Source organism: Talpa europaea (genome assembly GCF_964194135.1).
Source record: "Talpa europaea genome assembly, chromosome: 15".
NCBI classification, from domain to species: Eukaryota; Metazoa; Chordata; class Mammalia; order Eulipotyphla; family Talpidae; genus Talpa; species Talpa europaea.
In genome coordinates, this window is record NC_140083.1 from 27,054,182 (window position 1) to 27,079,980 (window position 25,799).

The window sequence follows — 25,799 nt, forward strand, 5'->3', positions numbered from 1 at the left end:
TTGGTACCTCATCTATAAAATAGAAATAACCTTAGCTCCTAACTGGGTTTCTCAAGCTCAGCACCACTGATATGGGCTAGATTATTTTTTGCTGAGAAGGAATGTCTGTGTATGGGGGACATAAAGCAGTATCCCTAGACTCTGCCTACTAACTGTCCATATATCAGCCTCCACAGTGGTGACAATCAAAAACAGTTCCAGACATTACCAAATGGCCCCTAGATAGTAAAATTACTCTGGTTGAGAATAGCTGATCTAAATTAAAGAATAGTACTGAAAAGACCACAGATTAATACATACAGAGAGTGTCAAAGAATATTTAACATTAGATATGATGGTGATGACAATGCCCAAGAAATACACTCGCATCTGAATAAATTTTAGTTGTGTTTTATTCAGACCTGATTGGGTAGATGTTATTGAAACAAAATCATGAAAGAGTTGATCAGAAAGAAAAATAGAATTAAAGAAGAATGTAAGCTTCTAGTTTATAGGATTATTTTAGGAAATTTTTCCATAATCCTTAATCTTTTTTATTAGGTAAAAATGTTTTACTTACAAGTTTGCATGTTAAACCAATATATCAATATTTACTCACTACAATGTTAGTATAATCAGGATAGAACCAATTCCATAGCAAAATTTATGTACAGATTTGAATGGGTAGAACATCCATCTTTTAAAAGAATATTATAAATACTATATTTTTCTTAATCAGGCTAATTAACCTTGAAATGAATTTATACTTGAGAACATTCAATCATGGATTAATACATTTACTAATGAATCTTCCAACTGTGATTAGCATGTTGAAATTATAAATGAAATTAAACTATAAAATATATCTTACCTAAAGTCTTAACAGGGTCAGAGTAATCAGAGTCAGTAAATTGTCCCATGACATTTGTGGCTCTAAATTTAAATCTATGAATGAAAAAAAATTAAAAACCAAAAATTACTTACCATATTATTTTTTTACATTGACAAATTAACAAAGAGCTATGAAAAATATACATTTTATTTAAAAGAAAATAAACTTACAAGATGTAAACTTGGAATTCAATCACTGTCAGGACAAATGTATACCATTTCTATGTGAGATGAATCATCATCCTGCCAGTGGACCTCTTGAACTTCATGAAAGAGTGACTAAAATTTTGTTCAGACCCATGAATAGTCAACAAATTGAGCAGGTGAAGCAGACCCTTTTCTTGTTTGAATGAAGGGGTTCAATGTTATGTGAAAGCATGCTACAAAATCACACTTAATGAAGACAGGGCACAGTAACTGATATACCTCAACCATTTTTGAAAATATCAGATTTAAAATGATTATATAGAACTGATCTTGTTAACTCACAAATAAACAAATTCAGGACAAAGCTTCTTAATTTTATGTGCACAGTTGAATTTACTTTCTAGCATTTATGACATGAAATGGAACACTGCAAATAGAGAATCAATCTTAAAAATCACTATGTGAGTCTACCACTCAGAGATCACTTATTTAAAAACTATAGATGACCAGCATTTAAAAAATAACACCAATTTATATTAATAAATTACAATGTATAATTCAATCTATCATTCCCAGATTAATCTTTTACTGATTTTATGAAAAATTCGTTTTGGAAAGAAGTACAAAACAATACTTCAATAAGTATTAAATTTTCTGGTATATCATTTTTATAACTGTCACATATATGATAATGACATTTTAAGCATTATCTTAATAGCCACATTAATTATAATTCATAATACACACTGGAGCATTTTTTTTTCTCAAATGCCTAACTTCTCTGACTTTTCTAAAGCTAATTTGGTCTGGAATATTTATGAAGAATTTGATAACACTTTAGAAGCCATAATGAATCTAATTACATTTTCAAATTTCAGCAAAAAAAAATATTTTTTTAAATTAAATATTTTTTAAAAAAATATTATCTTATGACAAAAATAATAGTCAATTTAATAGAAAAAATGTTAATTTAGCAAGAAATAATAACCAAAATATCAGCGTTAATCTTTAATATGATATTAGATTATCGATATCTACAAAATGCCAAATACTAAAGTGAGTTGTAAAGATTTCAATTGTTCATTCAGATGTTTGGTGGTATAAAGAGCAGAGAATTATTGCTATGATTAAGTAAACTGAAGCCATAACTAAAAGACTAGGACAGTGTTTCTTGAAATTTGTGAGGTAGCATACATTAAAATTAATGAGTGAAAACCACAAAATGTTACACATTAATCACATAATACTCTACAGAAAGAATTAAATTCTCCTACTTATGTTCTTCAATTGCAGGGTTTTTTTTTTTTTTCATATTGTCCTTATGTCACTTATATCAAATCATAAGCACATGTAGGTTTCCCATAAAACTGTATGCTTAGGAACTGTAAGGCAATGCCTTGTTGATCTTTACATTCCTAGTGCCTAAAAAATTAGTCATGATACAAGATGGATACCTAGTGCTAAGCGGCATAACAAAAGGATGGAAAGATGGAGAGAGGAAAGAAGTCGACTAGCTTGCTACCACAATACATAGTAGGTACAAACTATACTTACAAGTATTGCTTTTTTGGTTTCAGAGGTCCATTGCAAAGTTTGTCTTCATTGCCAGGAATCATACATGCATTATCAGCACCTATGATGTAGATTTCTTCATTGCCACTGAACTTTGTCTTTCCTTCTGTACACGGAGGGTTAGGAAAGCCTTCATTTGTAAAATATGGCCTTGGTTTATGAAAATATGCATCATACCACTTTGTTATATTCCCATCATGCTGAGCTATTTTCAGAAAAGAAGAATGATTACAAGCAATTTATGAATGTATATTCCCATTTATAAAATGAGTTTCTATAATTGCAAGAAGGAAATTACAGATGTAACATCTGTTACTCTATGAATAGGGATAATTCAGTTGATCTACCTGGATAAGCAGGAACCCTATCTTTCCTATCACACACAAATCTACAGATATTGTTGTATGGAATGAGTTCTTTGGCACGGAAAAAATATCCCTAGGTAACACCCTGTTCACTTCTCGAAGGAAGCTATCAATATTCCATCTTGTCAAAATCAAAACAATCCTACTACCAAATGAAACAAATAAATCTCATATTTTTAACTATGTCTTTTGTTAGGTAAAAAAATTCACAGCATAAACAAATTAATGTAATTAATAATTATAGTAGCAATCCATTAATCTCAAGAGTTCTGTGATAATTGGGAGTTAACTTCCTGTTACTAATTTTGAGCTGAAATTTCTTTTATTCATCAGTTTATACTCTACAAGTTAGCAAGGTAAGTTGACATGAGTTGATACCTCCTGCTTCTGCCACAAGCACTTGTACATTTTTAATTGGCCCATGATCATCACTATAGTAACATATTGGCATTCGGATTGTAATCGTTGTTGAAGTCACAAGCAATTTCCCTGTGGCATCATAAATAGGGGTTGGTTTAGTTTTCGGTCGTGCTGGAGCTACAAAGAAGAAACATCGTTATGACTGATTTTTTGTTGATGAAGAGAAGAAGCATTTTCAATTATCATTCCATGCAAGTGACAACCATAAATATCAAATAAAGCAGTGACAACCATACATATCAAATGAAACAGAGCTTTTTTTGGATACAGTAGATATTTAGAAATTATTATCTTCTGATGGCATATACTTGAGACTTGACTGAATTCATGAGTTACACATATGACTTTTAGACATTTGAATCCTTTTCAAATATTAAAAAAATTCAAGTTATACATGCTTTCACTTATATAAAATTTTCATAAATGAATTGTTGTACTAATATTTTAGTGGGTTTTGTCTTCTTTTTCTTTCTTTTGCTGGTATACCAATCTCTAATTACACCGGTAAATGTGCCTCCAGTTGGGTCTATGCTAACTGAACATTTTAATGATAGTCTCCCACATTTTTGTCATGTTGACATAATTGTATAAAATACATAAAGTCCTGCACAATGAACTCTTTTTACTGATTTTTAAATGGGCTATATTTTGCATATAGTTTGTATTCTAATTATCCCTCACACTGCTCTTCTCACTTTAAATATGACTTGTTTAAGTTTTTCCAAGCCACTAATTATAGAACTAACTCATTCTTTATCATGACTATGGTGTATATTATGGTGTGATTGCTCATATTTATTCATTCAGTGATTCATCTAGTGATGTGAATTTACTTTTCTTTTAGGTTGGAATATTTGCTGCAATAATCAGCCTTATACATTTAGACTTATTTACTCATTGCTTTATTTCTATAGGATAGATTTCCAAGATCAAATATCTGGAACAAAAGATATATATATATTTTAACTTTAATAGATATTATCATAATAACTTCTAAAATGCCATGATAATTCACATTTTGTTATCAGTGAATACAATTATCTCTCAAAATCAAAATTCATGGAAACTCTGCCTGTTTCATTTCATTTTATAGCTATATTACACTACTTGTTTGAGCACCAGTAATTTGCTTAGACTTCAATTTCATAGTTATTAAATATTATTAAAAGGCCTCCATATGTTACAAATTTGGCAATGTCATTTCCATTTTATAGTTGAAAAGATGGCCTTATGTCATATAGCTTTTAAAGGGAAATATCAAGAGTTGAGACAAATCTTTTTGACTCAATCCTTTAGCTCACACCACTGAGACATAAAGGCTATGATGATATGAAATATGTAGGAAGTATATTGTGGGAATATTTGTAAAGAATAAAGAGAGCAAGAAGAAATGATGAGGGTCCTTACAATACAGATTACAGGTCTAACCCCTGTGAAAGGAGAGAAGGAAGGAAAGATTGAGCAGGAAGAGTCTCAGGTTTCAGGGAGTTCTGAGAAACTCTCATCTATGCATAAGGGAGTCCCAAGAAAAGGTTTCCTGTTAGAGGGATCTAGGATAGGACAATACTATCCAATATGATATTATCTGTCAAATGTACCTTTAATGAGGCATATCACTACTCCATATCACAGGTAAAATCATGCATATAACAGGAGCAAAAATAATTTCCCTAGGACTGTACCACTGTCACCAGTACTCATTTATCTTCTCTAGATAACTGGTCATGAGCTTATCTGCCCCGTCCAAGTTGTGAAAAGTGACAATAATCATTACCTGGGAAGGAGCAAAGCATGTGAAATGGGAAATTTTACTACAAAATTAATATATTGTTACCCGCGTATATACACATCTGCCACTGAATAACAAAGAGAAAATAAGATGATATGACATAAGTTCACATAAAGTTTCTTTTTTGGGACTATGTATTTGTACATTTTATTTTATTTATTTATTTCTTTTAAGATTTATTTATTTATTTATACAAGCGCTGGGTACAGTCAGAAGCGCAGGTGGGTGAGAGAATTCACCAGAGCCAGAGCAGGGACCAGAACAGGCAGACTGATGAAACACACTGCTGAGGAGAGCAGCAGGCACAGCAAGAGAGGTCTGTTGTTCCGTGTGGGACCCTTGCCGGTGGCTGGGGATTGCACTGGAGCTGCAGAAGTGGGCAGATTCGCAGCCCAGCGCTCAAACACTGTGCCACCATGGGAGGCCCTGTATTTATACATTTTAACTATGTAATTTATCAATTTAAAGCAAATAATTAATACTTGTAAATAGTATTACAATGATGTAAGCAGCCCATTAATGAAAAATTAACATGTATCAGCATCATCTTATAGTGATTACTTATTACTTTTAATAGCAATAGTTTCTAGGCACACTTCTAGAAGGGTTGTTCAAAGATTGTCTTTTTTAATCCACACAACAACTAGAGATAGGAACTAACATTCACTCTATTTTACAGATAGATAAAGGTTAAGAAACTTGCCCAAAGTCAAATAGATATCAAGTCTCCAACCAGGATTCGATCTCAGCAGTTAGACCAGGGTCAGCCTAGATCTGGTACCTTAAACACCCTGTTCTGTGATCTTTACAAAGACTGAGAAAAGTGACTTTTGCTTTAGAAAGAGAAGCGCTTCAGTGATTTTTGTTAAACCTCACTACAGTTTTTATAACAGATTTTTTGAGATGGCACAATTACTTGCATCTTTTCAGTCTCAGGAAGAGAAGGTAACTTGAATGTCTAAATGGTCCTAAATTATTCTTAGTATTTTTTAAAAGCAAAAATAATTAATTAAACATTGTGATCAAACTTTTCCTATCCATTTAATAACACAGAAAAGTATGTACTGATAAAAATAAAACAAATTCATTCAGCAGCTAACATTTTTTTTTTAAATAAGTAGTTAATAGAAAATAACAATCCCTTTTTTTTATATGGATTTTATGGGGGGGGATATTAAGTGGGTTCTCTGAATTTACATTTTCTATGAATATCCTGAAAAAATAATGAATTAATATATATATTTTACAGTTATAATGATAAAGTTGAACATATGGAAGGTCAGCGAACATTACTTGATTAACTATAAAGAAATGGCTTTCAAGATAAAGATCAAGCAAAGATTGTAAATAGAACTAGTTTAGTCACAGTTACTTTAAGCAATAAGTTTTCTTTTCAATAAAATTAAAAATAATGAAATATAAAATTTATCTCAGAAAAGTTTAAATTTAGAGGAAAACAAATAATAAGACGAATAGCAAGTGGGCATTGTCTTTATTTAACATGGTAATTTGTATCATTATTAAGATATCTTAATTACAGCTTTAAAATATAGACATAATATATTTATTATCTCTATGCATCATTTAAGAACTTGACTACTCCTTAATTCTATAATAGAATACAAAATATAAATTATTTGATAAGACAACAACAGTTCATGGGCTGGAAATCCATGCATGTACCTTTAATATCCATTGTTATTCTCATCTGAACCTTTGGTCCTGCACCAGCACTGTTGATTGCATAAACCTAAAACAAAGAAACATCTTCTTGTTCTTTTCAAGTTATTGCTCACATGTATATACAACTGATTATGCTATATAATTTTAAAATAATCTTACTATTAGAAATAACTGCATACATAGTCTATTATATTTGTCTTTCACTCACTTAAGTGGATGTAATATAGAAGGAAGAACAGTAACAAAAAGTAGTTCTTAAAAGTAATATCATATACTAATTCCTGCAAACAAAGTCTGAGTGACCTAAACAGTATATTGCAGAGACCAGGAGAGGGCTGTGGCTTCAATTTGACCCTAGGAAGAACAGTGAAGAAAAACCACTATGTCTAAACTCTTCATCTACTCCAACATCTGTTCCTTCTCTCTGTAGTGAGGTAACTCTGGACTTTCTTTAAATTCATATTCAAGATCCTCGTTTTTCCCTTCTTTGAGATGAAATCCTATTCCTTCAGCCTCCCAGTTTTCCTGTATTAAATCATCCCTCTGAAAGTTGGCCTTTATGCCCTTCTTCACCCCTGCCCCAAAGTATCTGATGCTATAACCTGCATAATGCAGCATATACACATAAAACATTTCTGTTTGTATATACAGAGGGTGATTTACACAAATGTAAATCCTTTCAATTAGCTTTGTGCTCAGAAAACTGTAGACACAGAATCTTCTTTTGTTCACTTTATCTTGCTATTGAAAATAAGGACTATTCTTGGCCAACTTCATGGTACCTGACAATTCATAATATGTTTACTGAAGTTAATTTACATTACACATAGTGGACAATCTTCCATACAATAGATATTTTAGATGTGTTTTAAATGAATTAAAATTACAAATATATATATATATATATAGTGATAGATTCGGTAAATAAGAAAGTTCATTAAATATAGTTTTAAAATATACAGAGGAAATATTTATTAGTGTGCAAATTTTAAAAAGGAAATACATAAAATTAAAACTGATGTTATGAAGTGCTGATTTTCATTTCCTTACAGTAGAAGTAAACAGGTGAGATAATAAATAACAAAGTTGGGGAGTGCTTCTTAAATTGTAATATGCAAATAAGTCACTTGAAAACTCTAATAAATGATGATGTACTGGATTTAAATTGATTGGGTTGCTAAAATTATAAATTTCTAGTAAACTCTCAGGTGTTGATGCTATAAATTATACTTCGTGATGCATTTATTTATTTTCTTAATTTATGAATTAGTTGGCTTTATTCCCATTTTTCTCTACCTTTATAAAGCCAAAACTGATAGTGTACTCACTATGTACCATAACTATTAATTTTTAATCCTAAAAAAATCCTACTAGTCCTATTAATCTTTTTTTTTGACTTAACAGTTCTTTCCCTTTATTTTTTTAATATTTTATTTTATATAATTCTTACATCATTTTTTATCCTTGCACAATGTATGCATTTTCATTTTGGTTTTATTCCCCATACAATTGTACCTCCCCCTTATTTTGACTCTAGTCCTTCCTCTCCCCCCCCACCCTCCCCCACCCCCGTAGTGTGTCTCTGGTTTATAGTTGCTTATTGATTTTGATTTTTACTTTGTATTGATTAGACTTTTTCCTGGTCTCTTATTTAGGTTTTCTAAACTCCTGCTATGAGTGAGACCATCTGGTATTTTTCTTTTTCTTTCTGGCTTATTTCGCTGAGCATGATCCCTTCTAGCTCCATCCATGTTGCTGCAAACTGCATGTGTTTCTTTTTTGATTGCTGAATAATATTCCATTGTGTATATGTACCACATCTTCTTGATCCAGTCATCTATTTTTGGGCATTTGGGTTGTTTCCATAGCTTAGCTATTGTAAATAGTGCTGCTATAAACATAGGTGTGCAGATGCCCTTTGGAATTAATGTTTCTGTGTCCTTTGGGTAAATACCTGGGAGTGGAATTGCTGGATCATATGGAAGCTCTATGTTTAGTAGGTCAAGAAATTTATACACAGCTCTCCATAGTGGTTGGACCAGTTTGCACTCCCACCAGCAGTGCAGGAGAGTTCCTTTTCCCCACAACCTCACTAACATTTGTTGTTGCTAGTTTTTTTTTAATATTTGCTATTAATCTTATTATTAATTTTTCAGTTAAGGAAACTGAGGCATACTTTTTGGTTAATTTCCTGGACAGAAAATAGCAGTGCAAGGATTTGAACCATAATCTTAACCATCTTCTCTCCAACAGAGCTTTCACATACCTTGTGCTATGTGAACAAGAATATAGCAAGACAGATTATATAATAAGGCATAAAGTGAATAAGGGAAGGAATGAATAACTACATTTTGATATATCTATATGTGTGTGTATAGATGTGTTGACGGTGTTCTGATATTTGAAGGTTTAGGTTGAATTTTATGTTGCTTAAAAGATGATTTTTTTCTGAATCAAATAATTCCAATTGAAAATTCCAAGGTAGGCTACAAATATGACCAAAGAATTAAATATATTTTGTGTGTATGTGTATATGTATGGGAACACCCACATGCATTTACTTTCTAAAAGAGATCATTTTGAGGTGAGATACAAAATGCTATTAGCTTTTAGCAATCATTGTGTGAAATGCATATGAATTACAATTAGGTAAACTGTTATTTCTGCCCTTTGCCTTTGAAGTGCTTTCCCATTTCCTATCTCGAATCATGCAAAAGCAGTTTGCCTTTAGGCAGAATTATCTCTTTATATATCCCTGCTCTTTTACTTTGAATATGCTTTCTATTTCTCATGTATGTATTGCTTTATTATCATTCTTGTACAAACTTCATTATTTGCATATTTGGTAGAATTTCCTATAATAGGCAATTTCATTTCTCTAAATTTATTTTCTATCAACACATCTTAATCTACTTACCATATCTACTGACTATACCTACCTACCTACCATATCAATCCCACAAAAATATGGAAAGGTACCATGTGCATAAAGTGCATTATTTTTAATGCTGTTTGTAAGTTCACCTTGTAAGATAGGTGAATAATTAAAAGTTATGAATGCTTACACTGATATTGTACGTATGTCCACCTTTTAGTCCTTCTAACATTGCAATGACAGATGTATCTGTTTTCTGGATAATACTGAGATTGTGAATCTGGATAGCAGTAGGATCATCTGCTTGGCACACCAAAGCTTGATAGACTTGGATATTTCCATTAGGTTGAGAAGGAGGAAGGAAAGTTAACTGAAATTTTGTAACTTCATCTGGTATCTTCTGAAATGTCATGTTGTTAGGTGGATCCTTGGGGACTAAAATGACATATTAAGCAATTAAATTTTTTTCAAATGCTATTTTTGATAGCCATACAAAATTTATTTGCTTCAAGTATCTGTTTATAAAGAGTATTCCACAGATCAATAAAACCATATAAATATAGAGACAAGCAAAAACAATTGATGTATTGTAGTCATTGAGATCTATTGGCCACAGAAGCTATAATGGTAGCCTAGTTTGTTAGCTTATTTATTTAGTCTTTTACATACATTTATTTTTTATAAATAATGCAATTCTAAGATGCTTTCAAATTATTTAGAAATAAAATACTCACAGGAAGTTGCAAAATCACGAATACTATAACATTTCCCCAGCTTTCCCTGCTGGTGACATCTCATCTAGTTTAATATCAAACCTGGAAACTGACATTGATGCAATACTGTTAACTGTACTGGAGACCTTATTCAGCATTTCTTTCATGTTTTGATGAAACTTTGATGAAAAATGCATCTCATATATAGTTTTTTATCTCATATATTTTTATCTCATATATAGTTCCCTGCAACCATTTGCAATTTTATCCCATATATATGTGACTCTTACCAGGAAAAAGATAAAAAACTATTCCATCACCAAAAAGGAACATTCTCCTGATATCCTCTAGTTTTGCACTCCATGCCTCTCCTCAACACTAATCAGTCTCCAACACCATTGTTTTGTCATTTTGATAAAGACAATATATATATAAAGACCATGAGGTCCATTAGGGTTGTTTTATGTTGTAAAAAGATTCTGTTGTATTACTTAGTTGTGTTCTATTTCATATATGTGCCAGAATTTCTCCAATTGTAGAAAATTATTTGGGTTATATCTGGTCTATATTTGATAAATAAAAATTAGTCCAATGTATAACTAAGTATAAGCAAATTATCAAGAAAGAAAATAATATTCCTGAGGATAAAATTATTTTATGCATACAGGAACTAGTTCTTGCTGTGCTATATAACTAGTGTTCCTAAAGAAAAAAAAAGGCTTACTGAAAGGATGTATCTATTTTGATCAAATTTGAAATGATTGTATTTCTATACTAAGTAAAGAATTTCCATGAAGAAGGTTTATAATATTTGACTGTCAATAGTGCAGATGCTCAAGTTTTATTTTCTTGCAAACATCTTTATAGACAGTATCCAGTAACAAGCAAAAAGTAAATAACAGTGAGGGGGGAAACGTAGATAAACATATTATCTTTTATTTTATAACCATAACTTTATATATAAAATAATGAAACATTATCTTAAAAATATTTTTACCTCCTATACTTACTTTGTAGAGAGCAACAAATAAACTATAGCAACATATCGCTTCATGTGCTCTTTCCAAAGATATATCTGGTGGCAAAGAACATCAGGAGTCTGAAGGAGGATGGGGCAAGCAAGTTCTGGGAAGCTGACTTTCCACATTTAATTCTTATTGGTTACAATCTTACTATTCATTCAGACCCTATTCATAGTCACTTGAGGAAATCTGCATGGATTCTGACATTTATCAAATAGATTATATAATTTTATAATAAAGAGAACTTAACTAGTAAAAAAACAGATATGACCAACGTAACCAGGATTCTAATTGTGCATTACAGTTTATTTAATAGTAGATTAAATAAACTACATTTACATCATGGAATGGGAATATTTAACATGGATTTTTGAAGAAATATTATTGACTACAGAAGGTTGTAAAAATCATCTGGTAAGCAAGATAAAGCAATTTCTGAAAAATAGTGCTCAAATAAATGAAAATTGGTTACCTTATTATGAAATGATTTGTGTTTTCAAGGATTGATTATTTTAATCGAAATCATTTTGCCTTATAAACGTCAATAGAAAGTTTTACTATTGTTAGTCAGTAAATCATTGAATTTTATATTTATTTATATGCTTTGACAAATGTCTCATAACACATGTCTTTTTTAGGATGAGGTATGAGAATCTATAAGAAAGACAATGAATTTTCAGTCAAATTTTAGCAATGATGAAAATACACTTTACCTGATTCTAAAGTTGTAACAATAACTTCAGGACTGGACTTTCCTTCAACATATGCAGCACTAATGTTTCCAATAAATGCAGTGATCACCACAGAGTACCTTGTGAATATTTTTAAATCTTTAATTTCTATGGTTTTATTTTCTTCATTTGACTTGGTGAATGATATATTAAATTCATCACTATCTACCTATAGAAAAAAATTTATAACAGTTAAAGAAAGCAGAATTTGAGATCTAAATCACCAAAATATAATAATGCAAAACCACATGTGGTCTACTAATCCAGTCAAGATTTACATTATTACATTATGTACAATCAGATTAATCCTTGGAAATCTAAAGAGCTACTTTAGCAATTTAGTAAATAGCAATTATTTTAACAATTGTAGTAAGAGAAGAAAACCCTAGTCAACTCATTCAATGAACAAAAATTCAATGAACAAAAATCATTTTTGCAGTCAATGAAGTTCTCATTTCTACTCCAGTGTTTTTTTAATAAAAGAAAGAATTTTATATAGGTGTTTGGTACTCAACCATCAAGGGTTCAAATACAATGTGGTCACTTAATAGCTCCAGTTGCATTTGACAAATCACTCATGCTCTTTGTGTCTCACTTTACGTGTATGTAAAGTTGGGATGATAACACCTATTTACAGTGTTTTGTTGATATAATCTTCCAAAACAACAAAATCCCAGGACCAGATCGTTTCCCTAGTGAGTTCTACCAAATCTTCAAAAACAGACTAATACCCATCCTTCTAAAAATTCTTCCCAAAAAATTGAGAAAGAGGAATATTTCCAAAAATTTGTTTTGAAGCCAACATTATTCTGATACCAAACCAGATAAGGCCATCATAAATGAAGAAAATTAAAAACCAGAATCACTGATGAATGCAGATGCAAAAATTGTTAATAAAATCTTAGTAAACTGAATTCAGTTATGCATTAAAAGTTATATACATCAAGATCAGGTGGGACTTATTCCAGTTCCTCAGGATAGTTTTACATCTGACAATTGATCAATGAAATTCACCACATCAAAAAGGAAAGATGTAGATCATATAGTCATTTCAACAAGTGCAGTAAAAGCATTTGAGAAGGTTAAACAGTCATTTATGACAAAAATTTTCAAAAAGAGAGATAGATAGAACTTACCTTGATATATTAAAGGGAAAAAAAAGGTCATATGTAAGAAAAACTAAAACTTTCCTCTAAGATCAGGTATAAGAAAAAGATAGCCACTTTTACCACTACTATTCAACAAAGTATTAGAAATCTGAGCTAGAACAGTTTAGGCAAGAGAAAGATATAAAAGGAATCCAGATTGGAAAAGAAATAAAACTATCACTATTTGTAGAAGATGTGGTAACATAGCCTAAATACTCCACTAAAACCTAAACATTCCACTAAAAACTAATATAAACAATAATTCAGTATAGTAGAGTGGCAGGTTACAAAATCAGTATGAAAATCATCTGCATTCCCACCCATAGGCAATGCACTAAAAGAGAAAAATGGTCCCATTTACTTTTACAATATAAAGAATTAAATACCTAGGAATAAACTTAACAAAGGAAGTGAAAGTTCTGTATAATGAAAACTAGAAGACATTAAAAGACATAGAAAAAGACATTTAAAAAATGGAAAAATATTACCTGCTCAAAGAATGGAAGAATTAGCTTTGTGAAAATGACCATCTTACCCATAGCAAAAAATAGATTCAAAGCAATCACTATTACTATTTCAATGGCATCCTTCAAAGAAATACAAACATTACTGAATTGTATATGAAACCATAAAAGATTCTGAATAATCAAAATAATCCCAACAAAAAAGAATAGAGGTATCATCCACGCTTCCAGACATCAAACTATACTGCAAAATAGAGTAATCAAAACAACATGGTACCAGAATAAAAACAACATGGTACCAGAATAAAACAACATGGTACCAGAATAAAAACAACATGGTACCAGAATAAAAATAGACACACAAATCAATGGCATAGAATTGAGAGCCCAGAAATAAATCCATTCAGTTAATCCACTCATTCAGTTAATCCACAACAAAGGAGCCAACAGTATACAATGGAGAAACGAAAGTCTCTTCAACAAATGATTTGGGAAAACTGGACAGTCATATACAAAAGAATGAAACTAGACTTCTATCTCACACCATACACAAAAATTTAATTCCTAATGGACAAAGGATTTGGATGTAAGACATGAAACCATAAAATGCAAAGAAGTAACCGTAGGCAAACACTCCATGACATTGATTTCAGGGATGTCTTTGGAGACTGAACTCTAACAGCAAGGAAAATGAATGCAGAAATAAACAGATGGGCTGCATCAAACTAAAATGCTTCTTCACAGTAAAAAAGTTATTAAAATGAAAAGACACTTTACTGAATGGGTAGAAAGTACTTGCTCATAATATATCTGATAGGGTCTGACATTAAAGATCTACAAGAACTCAGAAATCCACACTCAACAAACAAATAATCCAATTAAAATAATGGGAAGAAGAGCTAAATAGATACTTCTTCAACAGGCATATGCATAATTTCCCATTATAAATTATCAACAGGGAAATGCACATAAAAATCATAATGAGATACCATTTCATACCTGTAAGAATGATCAATATCAAAAAGTCCAGATATAAGTATAGGCAAGGGGTGGGGGATAAAGGAACCCTAGTACACTGTTGGTGGGAATGTAGACAGGTCCAGATATTATGGAAAACAGTAGTGAGGTTTCTCAAAACAATAACAATAGATCTACCATATAATCCAGCAATTTCACTTGTAGGTGTCTACCTGAAGAATGTATAACTACCATTTGTTCCTCAAGTCTTAGCACAGAACAAATTTTACCTGCTCTCTGAATTCTCCTCTATAACCTATGCTCCCCATAAAATGTGTATATATATATATATATATATATATATGTAAAATATGTATATATATGAACTAACAAAGTAAATAAAGTTAATATATAAGTTCATATATATATACACACACATATATATATATATATATATTTTAAGTCCATACCTCACATACTACAATTAGCTTTTTATACACTGGTGTCTCCCTCTAAAGTGTGAGTTACTTGAAAGCACAACTTTATGTTGTGATGAATAGAATCTACTCCATAAGTATTTGTTATCTTGGGGAAAAAAATAAAGAGAACAATGAACAAAGGACCACAACATGTATTCAATTTCATCAGACTCATCCAGGGTGATTTCTATGCAAGATTGCCAATTATTGCTTAATTTGTGTCTTTTATGGGAAGAGTTTTATGTGTCTGTGGTTTATTTTTGACAAACACCAGGCTGCAGCATAGTGCTGATTCAGTGGCATGTGACTTCCTTGAGCAAATGATTCTTGAAGGATATAGTCATATATTCATGCAATGGGTTGCAAATAAGCTCAGTAAAGACAGTGACCACATTAGACCTGTTCACTTCTGTATATACAGCATCTAGCTCAATTTGGGCATGTTCGGTGTACTTTTAAAATGTGTTTTGAATGAATAAAGGAAGAAACTAAGTAACTTCTGTTAAAAATAGAGGGAAAAAATGGGGCTAAGATGGAGTCTTTCATGCCACACCCTCACCCAGTGTTAATACCTATTGCATTTTCAACCTCTACTAAAAGTATAATCCTAACCAATCAGTCTGGAGTTTCCTAATTACCACCAATAAGATAATCTGCATGACAAGATCCTTCTGCTTTCCGCTGTGGGCAGATGGTTCTACCTGAAATAATCCCTTCTTTTGTTAACAACCTTTTTCCCACTCTCCTTTCTGTCTGTAAAAACCTCCATTTTGTGTAAGCTTCAAAGCACCTAAACCTACAAGATTCATGAATCATTTAAAAAGCCAATTAGATGTCTAAATGTGTGATTTTGTTTATTTTTTTAACATTGCTTAGTTCCATAAATCTCAGAGAAACTGTGAAATGTTACAATCTTATTTCTTGTTATATTTGACCAAAGGGATTCTAGTCAGCATCTATTTCAGTTTGACAAATTTTATTTGCTACTTGATGGCTTTTTATTTCTCTGGTATATTATTGTCTGTAGTTGTTAGCCAAGTTTTAGGTATGTGAGAAGTTTCCCCACCCCCACCCTGTGTATCAGTTCCTTTTTATGCCAAGTGAAGATAATTATATTTACCCTAAAACATTGTTGCTACATAGGAGAGATAGCAAGCAGGAAGAGGTTAACATGTCACTGATATACAATAAGTAATTACAGTATTAGTTATCTTTCCATCCTCTTTTTTTTCCCTTTCTCTTTTTCACTCTCACTAACAATGCGAAGAGAATGAGATTATAAATCACTTTTTAAGATCCTTTATTTTCCTACCCTTTAGGCACAAATTCCAAAAGAGAACTATTTCTTAATAAAGTTCCTTTTATTTGATAGAGTATAGCTCATCATTTTATAAAATGCTTCAATGCATATTCCCAGAGCATTCTTCCTTCAGATTGATTATTTTTGAGTCTTTTATGGGACTCAAAAGTGAAGTTTTTTTTTATGTATATCAACTGAATTAGATCTCGTTGGTTAATTACAAACTAAAAATTTCTTCATAAATACACTATAAAAAACATAAACAGAAAAATGAATGGGAGAACATATGCAACCAAAACCCTTTAAATTTCTTTTAATCATGACGGGTCTTTTGAGATCAAAGTATTGCTATCTAGTGAAAAATACAAAGACATAATAAAATTGCAAGGGGGGAGGAGAGAGAGAGAGAGACAGCGAGAGAGAGGTCACTAGGAAAGCAGGAGGCCAAGAAGACAATTGAGCTAACAAGTCTGCATTATTTATACTGCTGAGCACTGTTTTAGGTGAAAAGCTTAACTCTGAAGCTTGTCTTTCCTTCTGTCTGGATAACTACTTCAGTTTGGTCTTTTCAGTGGCATCTTATTTAAATGTTATTCTCTAGGATACTATTCTGTTATACTATATGTTCTGTAGTAAAACCTCACCTCACCTATCTCTATTATTAGAGATAATAGATATTATTATAGATATATTATATTATATTAAACCATCATCTATCTATCTACCAACACTACCCAAATCTGAAAATCCAGAATTTCTCTCCTTTCAGATCCATATATAATACTACTGATTAGGTATCTTCACCTGTAGGACTGTGAGGCATCTCAAGCTCCGTATTTAGTACTAAATTTATCATTTTTCTCAACAAATCAGTTCTTTCTCACAATTTTCCAAATCAATGTCTGACAGTGGTTCCCAATTCTTCCCTTCCCCCACCATTTACTGACTCACTATTTACCATCACCATTCACTACTTTTTTCTTTACTTTACAGATCTGGACACTGAAACAGAGACAGGCTAAGTAAGTTGTCTAAAGTCTTAACAGAGCTATGATTACATTTCAAACAGCCTGGTTCCCAAACCTGTATTCTTAACCATGCTCTATATGGCCTTTTACAGATGCTCAGACATGCCATACCGATTTAATGTCTATCAGGTAGAACGTTGGTCCAGTAATAACAGCAGGTTCAGTCCAGCTGATGCTGATGCTAAAAGGTGATGTTGCTACCACATACACATTTTCAGGAGGACCATCAGGAGCTATGAAAAAAGAAAATCAATTGCCTTGTTAAATTAAGTAAAAATTGGAGACTAGACTTGAGATGTCCCTGAATAGACAAAACCACTGAAGCCACAGAAACACAACTATGTTTTTCTTATTTCATGAACATAAGCTACTTGGTTTATATCTTGTGGTTGCCTCTGACAATCAAAAAGTAACTTAAGTCATCTTCCTAAAATGGTATGAGATAATCACTTTTCACTAATCCCAGCTATCTGGAAAACTCCATTGTAATAGGCAATCATTGTAAAGATTAAACTATGTTCCTCATTTTCACTTTATAAGGCATCTATAATGTCACACCCCTTTGCTTTATATCAATATTTGAAAACTCCCAGTTTGAGAATTGTTCTTACATGCACAATAAACTCTTACTAAGTACTATCTATTGACTTGATGGCTTTAATTTTACTATTTCAGATTGTTTATACTGTTAACATTTGAGTTAGTATTTGCTACAATACAATAATTTTTAAGAAATGGATAGTCATATGAATTAATTATACATTAAATTATTGTCCATAACAAGGTACTGTCAAATCAAAAGATGTAATTCCTTGCAAAAACAAATACTATATACAAAGACCTTCCATGTGAAAAATTATTGATTATAAATACATGATTTTAAATTCAAAATAATATTTCAAAAATAAAGTATTACTATTGATAAAATGAATGTTTTTGAATAAACATTTTTATTTTAAAACTGCATTAGTGTGATTTTATATTTTTATTTATTTTAAATTTTTAAATATTTTTTATTGTTTATATAATTGTTCATTTTTAAACAATATTTGCTTCCCCCACCCGCTCAGGTGTAGTCCCCACAGAGTTTCCTTCACTGAGATTTGACACAGAAATGTAGAACTGATACAAAAACATATTTAAAATATATTGTCTTGTGAATGTAAATTGGTTGGTTTTATTGTTTTCACTAGGAAACAGGTTATACAAGTGATCTATTATTACAAACATAAATGTTCCTGAATTCACTATGATTCCAAATAAGTTCTATAATTTGTGTTTTTAATATTGCTTTATTCATCAGAGTGCAAAATATGAGATAATATTTGAAGTAATTGACTGCTGAATACTCTTTTGTGTAAATTTTCAATTTGTGAAACTTCATAGGAATTAGAAGAATTGATAGTATGTTAAGAAGAATTTAGTCACAGTTACTATTACATAGACATTGACCTAGAAATACTATTGTGCACAACTCTGTCCTCCTATAGGCCTTAGTCAATTACAGAGACATTATATGTCAGGAGCTAACATATCCAAGTGTTTTCTTATTTTTAAACCCACATGAGCAAACATTACAAAACAAATATTACTCCATAGATTCTGAGAGGTATAAGAAAGACAGAAAAATGCTTTCCTCAATTATTTTATAAGGACAACAAGATGTGAGTTCTTGGCCTGGATCTCAGTTTCCTCCTCATTGCATATTTTAATGTTTTAAAAAGAATTATGCCTACAAAATACATGAGAGTGGCCAATTTAATTTTGGCCCCATCATTATCAATTAACACAATCTATTGAATATTATTAAAAACAGCATAGTACAGATAAAGGCTAATTAGCATTATTAACAAGAGGTGGGTAGAAAGAGATTCCTGGAAGCTGAGGTTGGGGTGAGAGGCTCTAGTACATACTGCAGAGCTGTCAATGGCCAGCCACACATCCAGAGGGCCTCAGAGAGTGGACAGCAGAACTGTGTGGAGGCCCACACCATCCACTAAGGGGAAACGTATGCAGGGTAGCTGGGGTGCACCCAACTGGCCAGATGCCCAGGAAAAACAAGAAGGTCGGTGAGCTAGGATGTGCTCCTCTTCCCACACTCCTTGAGAATGATACCATAAGAATGATACCATGACCAGAAGAAGGAAATTGACAACACACAGAGAGCGGAGTCTCAAGTCTTGAACCCTAGAGAGAGGTTGTCTAAAGCCTTAACAGAGCTAGAGAGGCAGGCTGTAGGCAGGGCCACAAACATGAGCCTGCACTACCATACCAGAACATTCACGCCAGGGACTTGACTAATTAAAACCCAAGCCCCTGTTCCTGACTCAGTAGCTGCAAGATCAGTTCTCTAGGTCCATGGAAGTCTGGAAAACAAACTTCTAAAATCAGATTAAAAACCATAGCAACATCTACTGGAAAAGTAGAATAATATCAAATCTCTAGTATATAAAGCATAAAAGTGGGCAGACAAAATAAATACAATGCATACAAGTGTTGGCAAAAATGTGGAGAAAAACATTAAAACATTAAAAATAGATCTACCATATATTACGAACAAGGAATTCTACTCTAGGTGGCAGTCTGGAGAATACAACCTGCAGGGATAGATCACTCCCATATTCATCCAGCACTCTATCCAGAAGCCCAGTTATAGAAATAAACTAAGTTCTTTAGAATAGAGAAGTGGATTAAGAAGATGTGGCACATATACAGAATGGAATACTACTCAACTATAAAAGTAGATGAAATGCCTTCATTTGCAACAACATGGAGCTGGATAGATTTGCTAAGTGAAATAAGTCTGAGGAAAAAAGACAACTACCAGATAGTTTCATCATCTAAGGAAATACATATAAACCAAACAAAGGGAGGGTCTGACAAAACCAAACCAAAAACAAGCCCTAAAAATGTGACTACAGAATTGACGTTCTGGGGGGCAGTGGGGATATTGAGGGTGGAGACAATGTGGAAGAGGGCCAAGGGACTATGGTGAAGGACTCTGGGTAACTTATTGGTGGGTGGAATGTAGTAGTAGACACCTGAAGAGGTTTTATCCTATACCCCTGAATCATAAACAGTTTTGTAAACCAATATTAGATAGATGATTGATAGATGAAAGAGAGACAGAGAGAGTGTGTGTGTGTGTCTGGGTGCCAAACATATTTTCCTCATATTTCCTCTTCTGATACTTGCACAATATCCTGAACATTGACTCAGAGATGCAATCCAAGACCCAGGGATGCATAGAGGGCGATTCTTAAGCCGGAGATCCTCCAGGATTTTATAGATTTGTTGAGTTTAGGTGTGCTAACAATGGTGATTACTCTGGTGATTAAGCCAGAAGATATCATGGAATCTCAGCATATACACACCCTGCATATCCTGAGATCTTTTGTCTTATTACTTTTAGTTTTATGATTCTAACTTTATGCCTCAAATTGCTGCATAATTCATTTAGGTAATTACACATAATAACAGAGTTATAAGACATCTGCAACTAGCATAATGAATTGCTTTTGGGTGTCCTCACAAAATAATGCACTCCATATTCAAGAGTGGTACACTTTATTCTTTCCAAATTGTATATTCCTTTAAGTGTTATGCCCACCTTCTTTTCAACAAATAGCAGCTCTGTATTTACTTATTTGGTGTTAAATGAGGAATGGATGGGCTTCGGGATCAGGTACACTACTACTGATCATTATTACATTCTCTCTTGGAGAAATCTGCTTTGGAAATTATGTTTTATGGATTTCACTGACCTTTCTTCTGTCTATGTGAAAGAGAATAGGCTGTAGGCTAAATATAAATTTTTTAAGTATCCTTAATTATTTATGGTTTTGCATACTCTTTGTTCCAATTCTAAAAGAACCATCATGGGAAAGAGCAGTTTTCTGATGGTTACACGCTCCTGGTGGTATAAGGAAAATATTTCAGCATCCTTTTCTTTCTATTTATACCTAGCACTTTTTTGAGGTGCTAAGGAAAGAGAACCAAGGAGATTAAGATCATAGAACCTCTACTTCAGTGGAGAGAGATAAATAACATATAAATATAATATAATGTAGATAAATTATTAAAATACACAGAGAAGTTATATGCATGTTAGTAGGTAACATGCACCATGAACAAAAATGAAGCAGGACAATGGGAATGGGGATGGCGCAAGGGTTAGCATGTTAACTATGGTGGTCATGGTACACTGATATTTAGAGACAGTGTCTCTAAGCAGATTCCATTTTTAACTAAGATTTGAAGAAGGCAGGAGAACATGGAAATATTAGAAAAGTGTCTCAGGGTGAACAGCTAGTGCAAAGTATGGAGGCAGGTATATGCCTATTGAGCTCTGGGAATAACAAGGACTCTAGTGAGGCTGGAGCCAAGTGAGTCAGAATGAATCATAAAGGGGATGGAGACAGATTGTGTAGGATCATTAAGGTCACTGCTAAGGTCTTGGTAAAAATTGCTATCAAGGACAAACAGACAAAAGTCAAAGTTTATTATCATAAACAAGGATGGGCAATCTCTAGATTTTGATGCTTGGTTTTTAACTCATGCCAGAAAAATGGGTCAAAAATAATCAGATAAAATGAAGGAAGATTATCTCCAGAATCTATTTAATTCATGTACTTTTAAAAAGTACAACAACCAATTCATTGGTTGGCAGGTATGTTTAAGCCTAACCCCGTCTAGCCGGAAATTAGGTGGTACATTATTGTGGCTCAGATGTCACGGACAGCTTATTGAAAGTTTTCTGTTGAGGTTTTTCTGTGACTATGTTGATAAGAGCTTATGTTTGGAAATATTTCATGGGAAATATATTCATGTTGTACCTGCTCTGTAATTTGAACTACGTAAAAATCTAAAGCCATTTCCAAGGGAAACCTTGGTTTTTGGCTAGTCTTTTAAATATGACTATAGACCAACTCAGAAAGCAGAATGATGCTTTCCTTCAACATTTTGTCTTTCATATAAATGTCTACTCTGCAATCATTGTTTTAACATGAGTAATCAAAGGCCTCATCGGGGGGTGTTGGCTACCCCAAGTGGAGCTTAGAGATAAATGACATTAAAAGATGACTTATTACATGTTAATCACTTATACTACTAAATATTTTACATTTTATACACTAATCAATCATAAAAGGCAAGGTATTTAAGCCCTCACTGAGGTGTGCCATTTCTTGATCTTTTTACAAGGTTTCTTTCTTTTTAAAAGTAACAACTCTAAACATTTACATTTTCAGTAACTTGATGAAATTGCCTCTTTTATTATACAGTTGTTCTCTATGTTGAGTCCTTTGTGAAAATTTTCTCTAAGAATATATTATGTCAATCTATTTTCTTGAAGGAGTAGAACATAATGGAATATGAGCTCCTAAATCTAAGTAATAAAAACAAATACATACATAACTGAAATAATATATGAATATATAATATGTATAGGTACATGAATATATTTTTTCTATATAAAACAATGACATAATAATTAATTCATTGATAACTTAAGAAAAATATTTAGAAAACCAGTTTGAAAAAACAGCATCTAATTATTTTAATATTGTTCAAATATTAGACATATAAGTACAGATCATTTCCAAATATCTTTTAGGTAATTTTCCGCTTTTAAGTTTCTTTTAGTTGATTTTCTTTTTTGGATTTATTAAAACTCCAAAACACATAATAAAATATAGCAATATTATTGGTCTCTTTTATCACAGTGTATAGTAAGCTATTACTAGAGTTGCATAAGGAGAAATGCAAAATTACAATTATGAATGTCAACTACCAAAATAAAGTAAGTGGATGCTGGCAAAGCTATCGGGAGTTGTAAAGATGCCACTTTAGAAGCTTAGTAATGTACAGGCATCTTTGGGACACTTTGTTTATCTCCTCATAAACTGTCACATTCTGATTTAGGATTGTTTGTGAAATGAATCTAGTCATTAATGGGTCAAGATATCACCATACCCTTTCTCTTATAAATCACAGCAATTTACTCAGTAGGAGTGATCTATCCTTATTCTCTCATTCCCCATAATCCAATCACTTCCTCTCATAAGCACTTTCCCCTGGTTTTCACAATAATGCATTTTCTGTAACTAACAACCATCATTTCCTGATTATCATGCTTCTATCCTTGCACAGGAATGTGGGTCTTATGTGGGTCAGGGTCATCTTTCCCATCCATCTGTGTCCCATGCTCAGTGTGTTAGCTGAAAGGTGAGTCTGGATAGACCATCATTTTGCCTAGTCCATATAAAAGTTTGAATGCCCTCAAGGCTATGCCACTTTGATTAAGAACCCTCAATTTCTGGTGTGCCTAATACTACACTTTCAGAATAAGCACATTCAAAGACTTACTAGCAACTTTGCCATGAGTAGACGCCCTAAACCTAATAGAATAGTGGAAAATATTTTACAAAATACTCTGTTTCTTAGCTTGCTATGCTATAATGATTTTCCTAAAAGAACAAAAATAAATGTGTGATTTTATAATTCACAACACGGAAAATCTTGAACTCTGAACACATGTGATTGAAATTATTTGTACATCCATTTGAACTGATTAAAGTACCTCATTTTCAGGGTATTTTACGTTGAAGATTTGGTTGAATAGACCACCAGATTCCAAGCTACTGTCATCACTGAATGAAGAAATCTATTGTTTCTCAGTTATAAAAGTATTAGAAGTTTTTAAGATTATGATTTGGCTTTGATTCAGCATACCTAGAAGAATTAGCTTTTGCATTTGAGAATTCTCCCAGGACTACAGGAAATCTAATGGACTGTGTGGTTTGGATGGATTTTTGTTTGTTTGCTTTAGACAATTCAGGGCACCAAGGGTCCCAAAGAAGTTCAGCTGACCAGATTTAATGTAGGTAAAGAGCATCTCAGGACAATGCTCACTGATTTCAATACTGCGGTAACCAGTTGTTCTTCCTTGGTGTTAGATGTTTCCCTAGAGCTCAGTAATTTTACTGCCCAATCTGGTATATGGGTGGTGTATGAAAAATTTCCTACCATTTACAAGACTGTAATTTTGTCAATTTGATTTCCCAACAGCAAGATGGTATCACAAAGAGCAAATACTACTACAAGCCTCAGAATTTGTCCAATTAGATTAAGAATGATTTACAGATGTCCACAGCATTAGACTTCATTGTATCCACATTTCACTTTGAGGTTTGATGAGTAGTTGTCTGACTCATTTCAAAATGGCCCAAATTGAAAAAAAAATACAGAACACAAATAGTATCCATGTCAGGTAAGAATGAAAATATTCTGACATTAGTACTATTGCTTTTAGAATCAGATTACATATAGTTTTCTAGAAAAGCATTGTGTTTATAAAACAACTTTCTGCAACAGTCTGGACTCCAGACCAGGAGTATTGATACTATCTAGGAATTTGTCAGGAAAGCTAATTCTGAAGCCACACCCCAGACATCCTGAATTAGAGGCTCTGGAAAGACCCGATACCATTTAACAAGCTCACCTGATGATTCTAATGCCTGTGGTGGAAATGTAAGGACCACTGCTTTACAACCTCAACATATCATTGAAATAGGAACAGCTTTGCTTTTCAGAACAGCTGACTAATGATTACAACTTTAGCAACAAGACTGGAATTGGTCAATACACTCTGCAGACTGGTCTACTACCATTCATTTATTTTAATCATGGGAAAACTATTGAGAGTTTTCTCACCGTCACTTCTCCCTCTCATTCCCCAAGTTCCTAATAGGTACTTATGTTTCTTAAGAACATAAGCATCAGTTCTATGTTACCTTGAAGTTCTGAATAGGGACAATCTGGAAAAGTTCTGTAAAGCCATCACCAAAATGGAGTGTCAGGGAGAAGACAAATGTTGTTACTTTGTCCTCCCACTCATTGTATGCAGGTATAATCAAGTTAAAATGATCAAGTGTATCATCAGAGTAAAACATGAAGTTTGAGGTTGTGTGTTAGGAAAATTCCCATTCTATTTGTTTGGGATTTGTGATGGTTTGATTATATATCACAAGTTTTTATAAAAACTTCAGGTCTATCTTAGTTCCAGTTGTCAAAGCTAATATCACACAGTGATTAAAATTTCCTTTAACTGTTTGGTTTTTAGTGCTTTAGCTGAAAAAGACATTCCACTTGTTTGTGGAAATGGAATGTCAAAATATTTATATTCTAGTAAACATGTTTAATAACCTTAAAAAGTTTTTTGATATTAAATATATTA

The 25,799-nt window shown here is 32.4% G+C and overlaps 1 protein-coding gene across 1 annotated transcript in view; it reads right to left on the reverse strand.

Annotated features, from left to right (window-relative positions):
* Positions 1 to 25,799, reverse strand: part of PTPRQ (protein tyrosine phosphatase receptor type Q) — a gene marked incomplete at its 3' end in the record, with an annotated part of 169,603 nt that overhangs the window by 44,709 nt on the left and 99,095 nt on the right. Inside the window, exons 27-33 of the mRNA XM_084255469.1 lie at positions 17,675 to 17,796; positions 12,170 to 12,356; positions 9,912 to 10,156; positions 6,847 to 6,913; positions 3,333 to 3,491; positions 2,572 to 2,794; positions 851 to 924 (exon numbers count right to left, since the gene is read on the reverse strand). Coding sequence (XP_084111595.1) covers positions 851 to 924; positions 2,572 to 2,794; positions 3,333 to 3,491; positions 6,847 to 6,913; positions 9,912 to 10,156; positions 12,170 to 12,356; positions 17,675 to 17,796 — 1,077 coding nt within the window. The remainder of the gene's footprint in view (positions 1 to 850; positions 925 to 2,571; positions 2,795 to 3,332; positions 3,492 to 6,846; positions 6,914 to 9,911; positions 10,157 to 12,169; positions 12,357 to 17,674; positions 17,797 to 25,799) is intronic.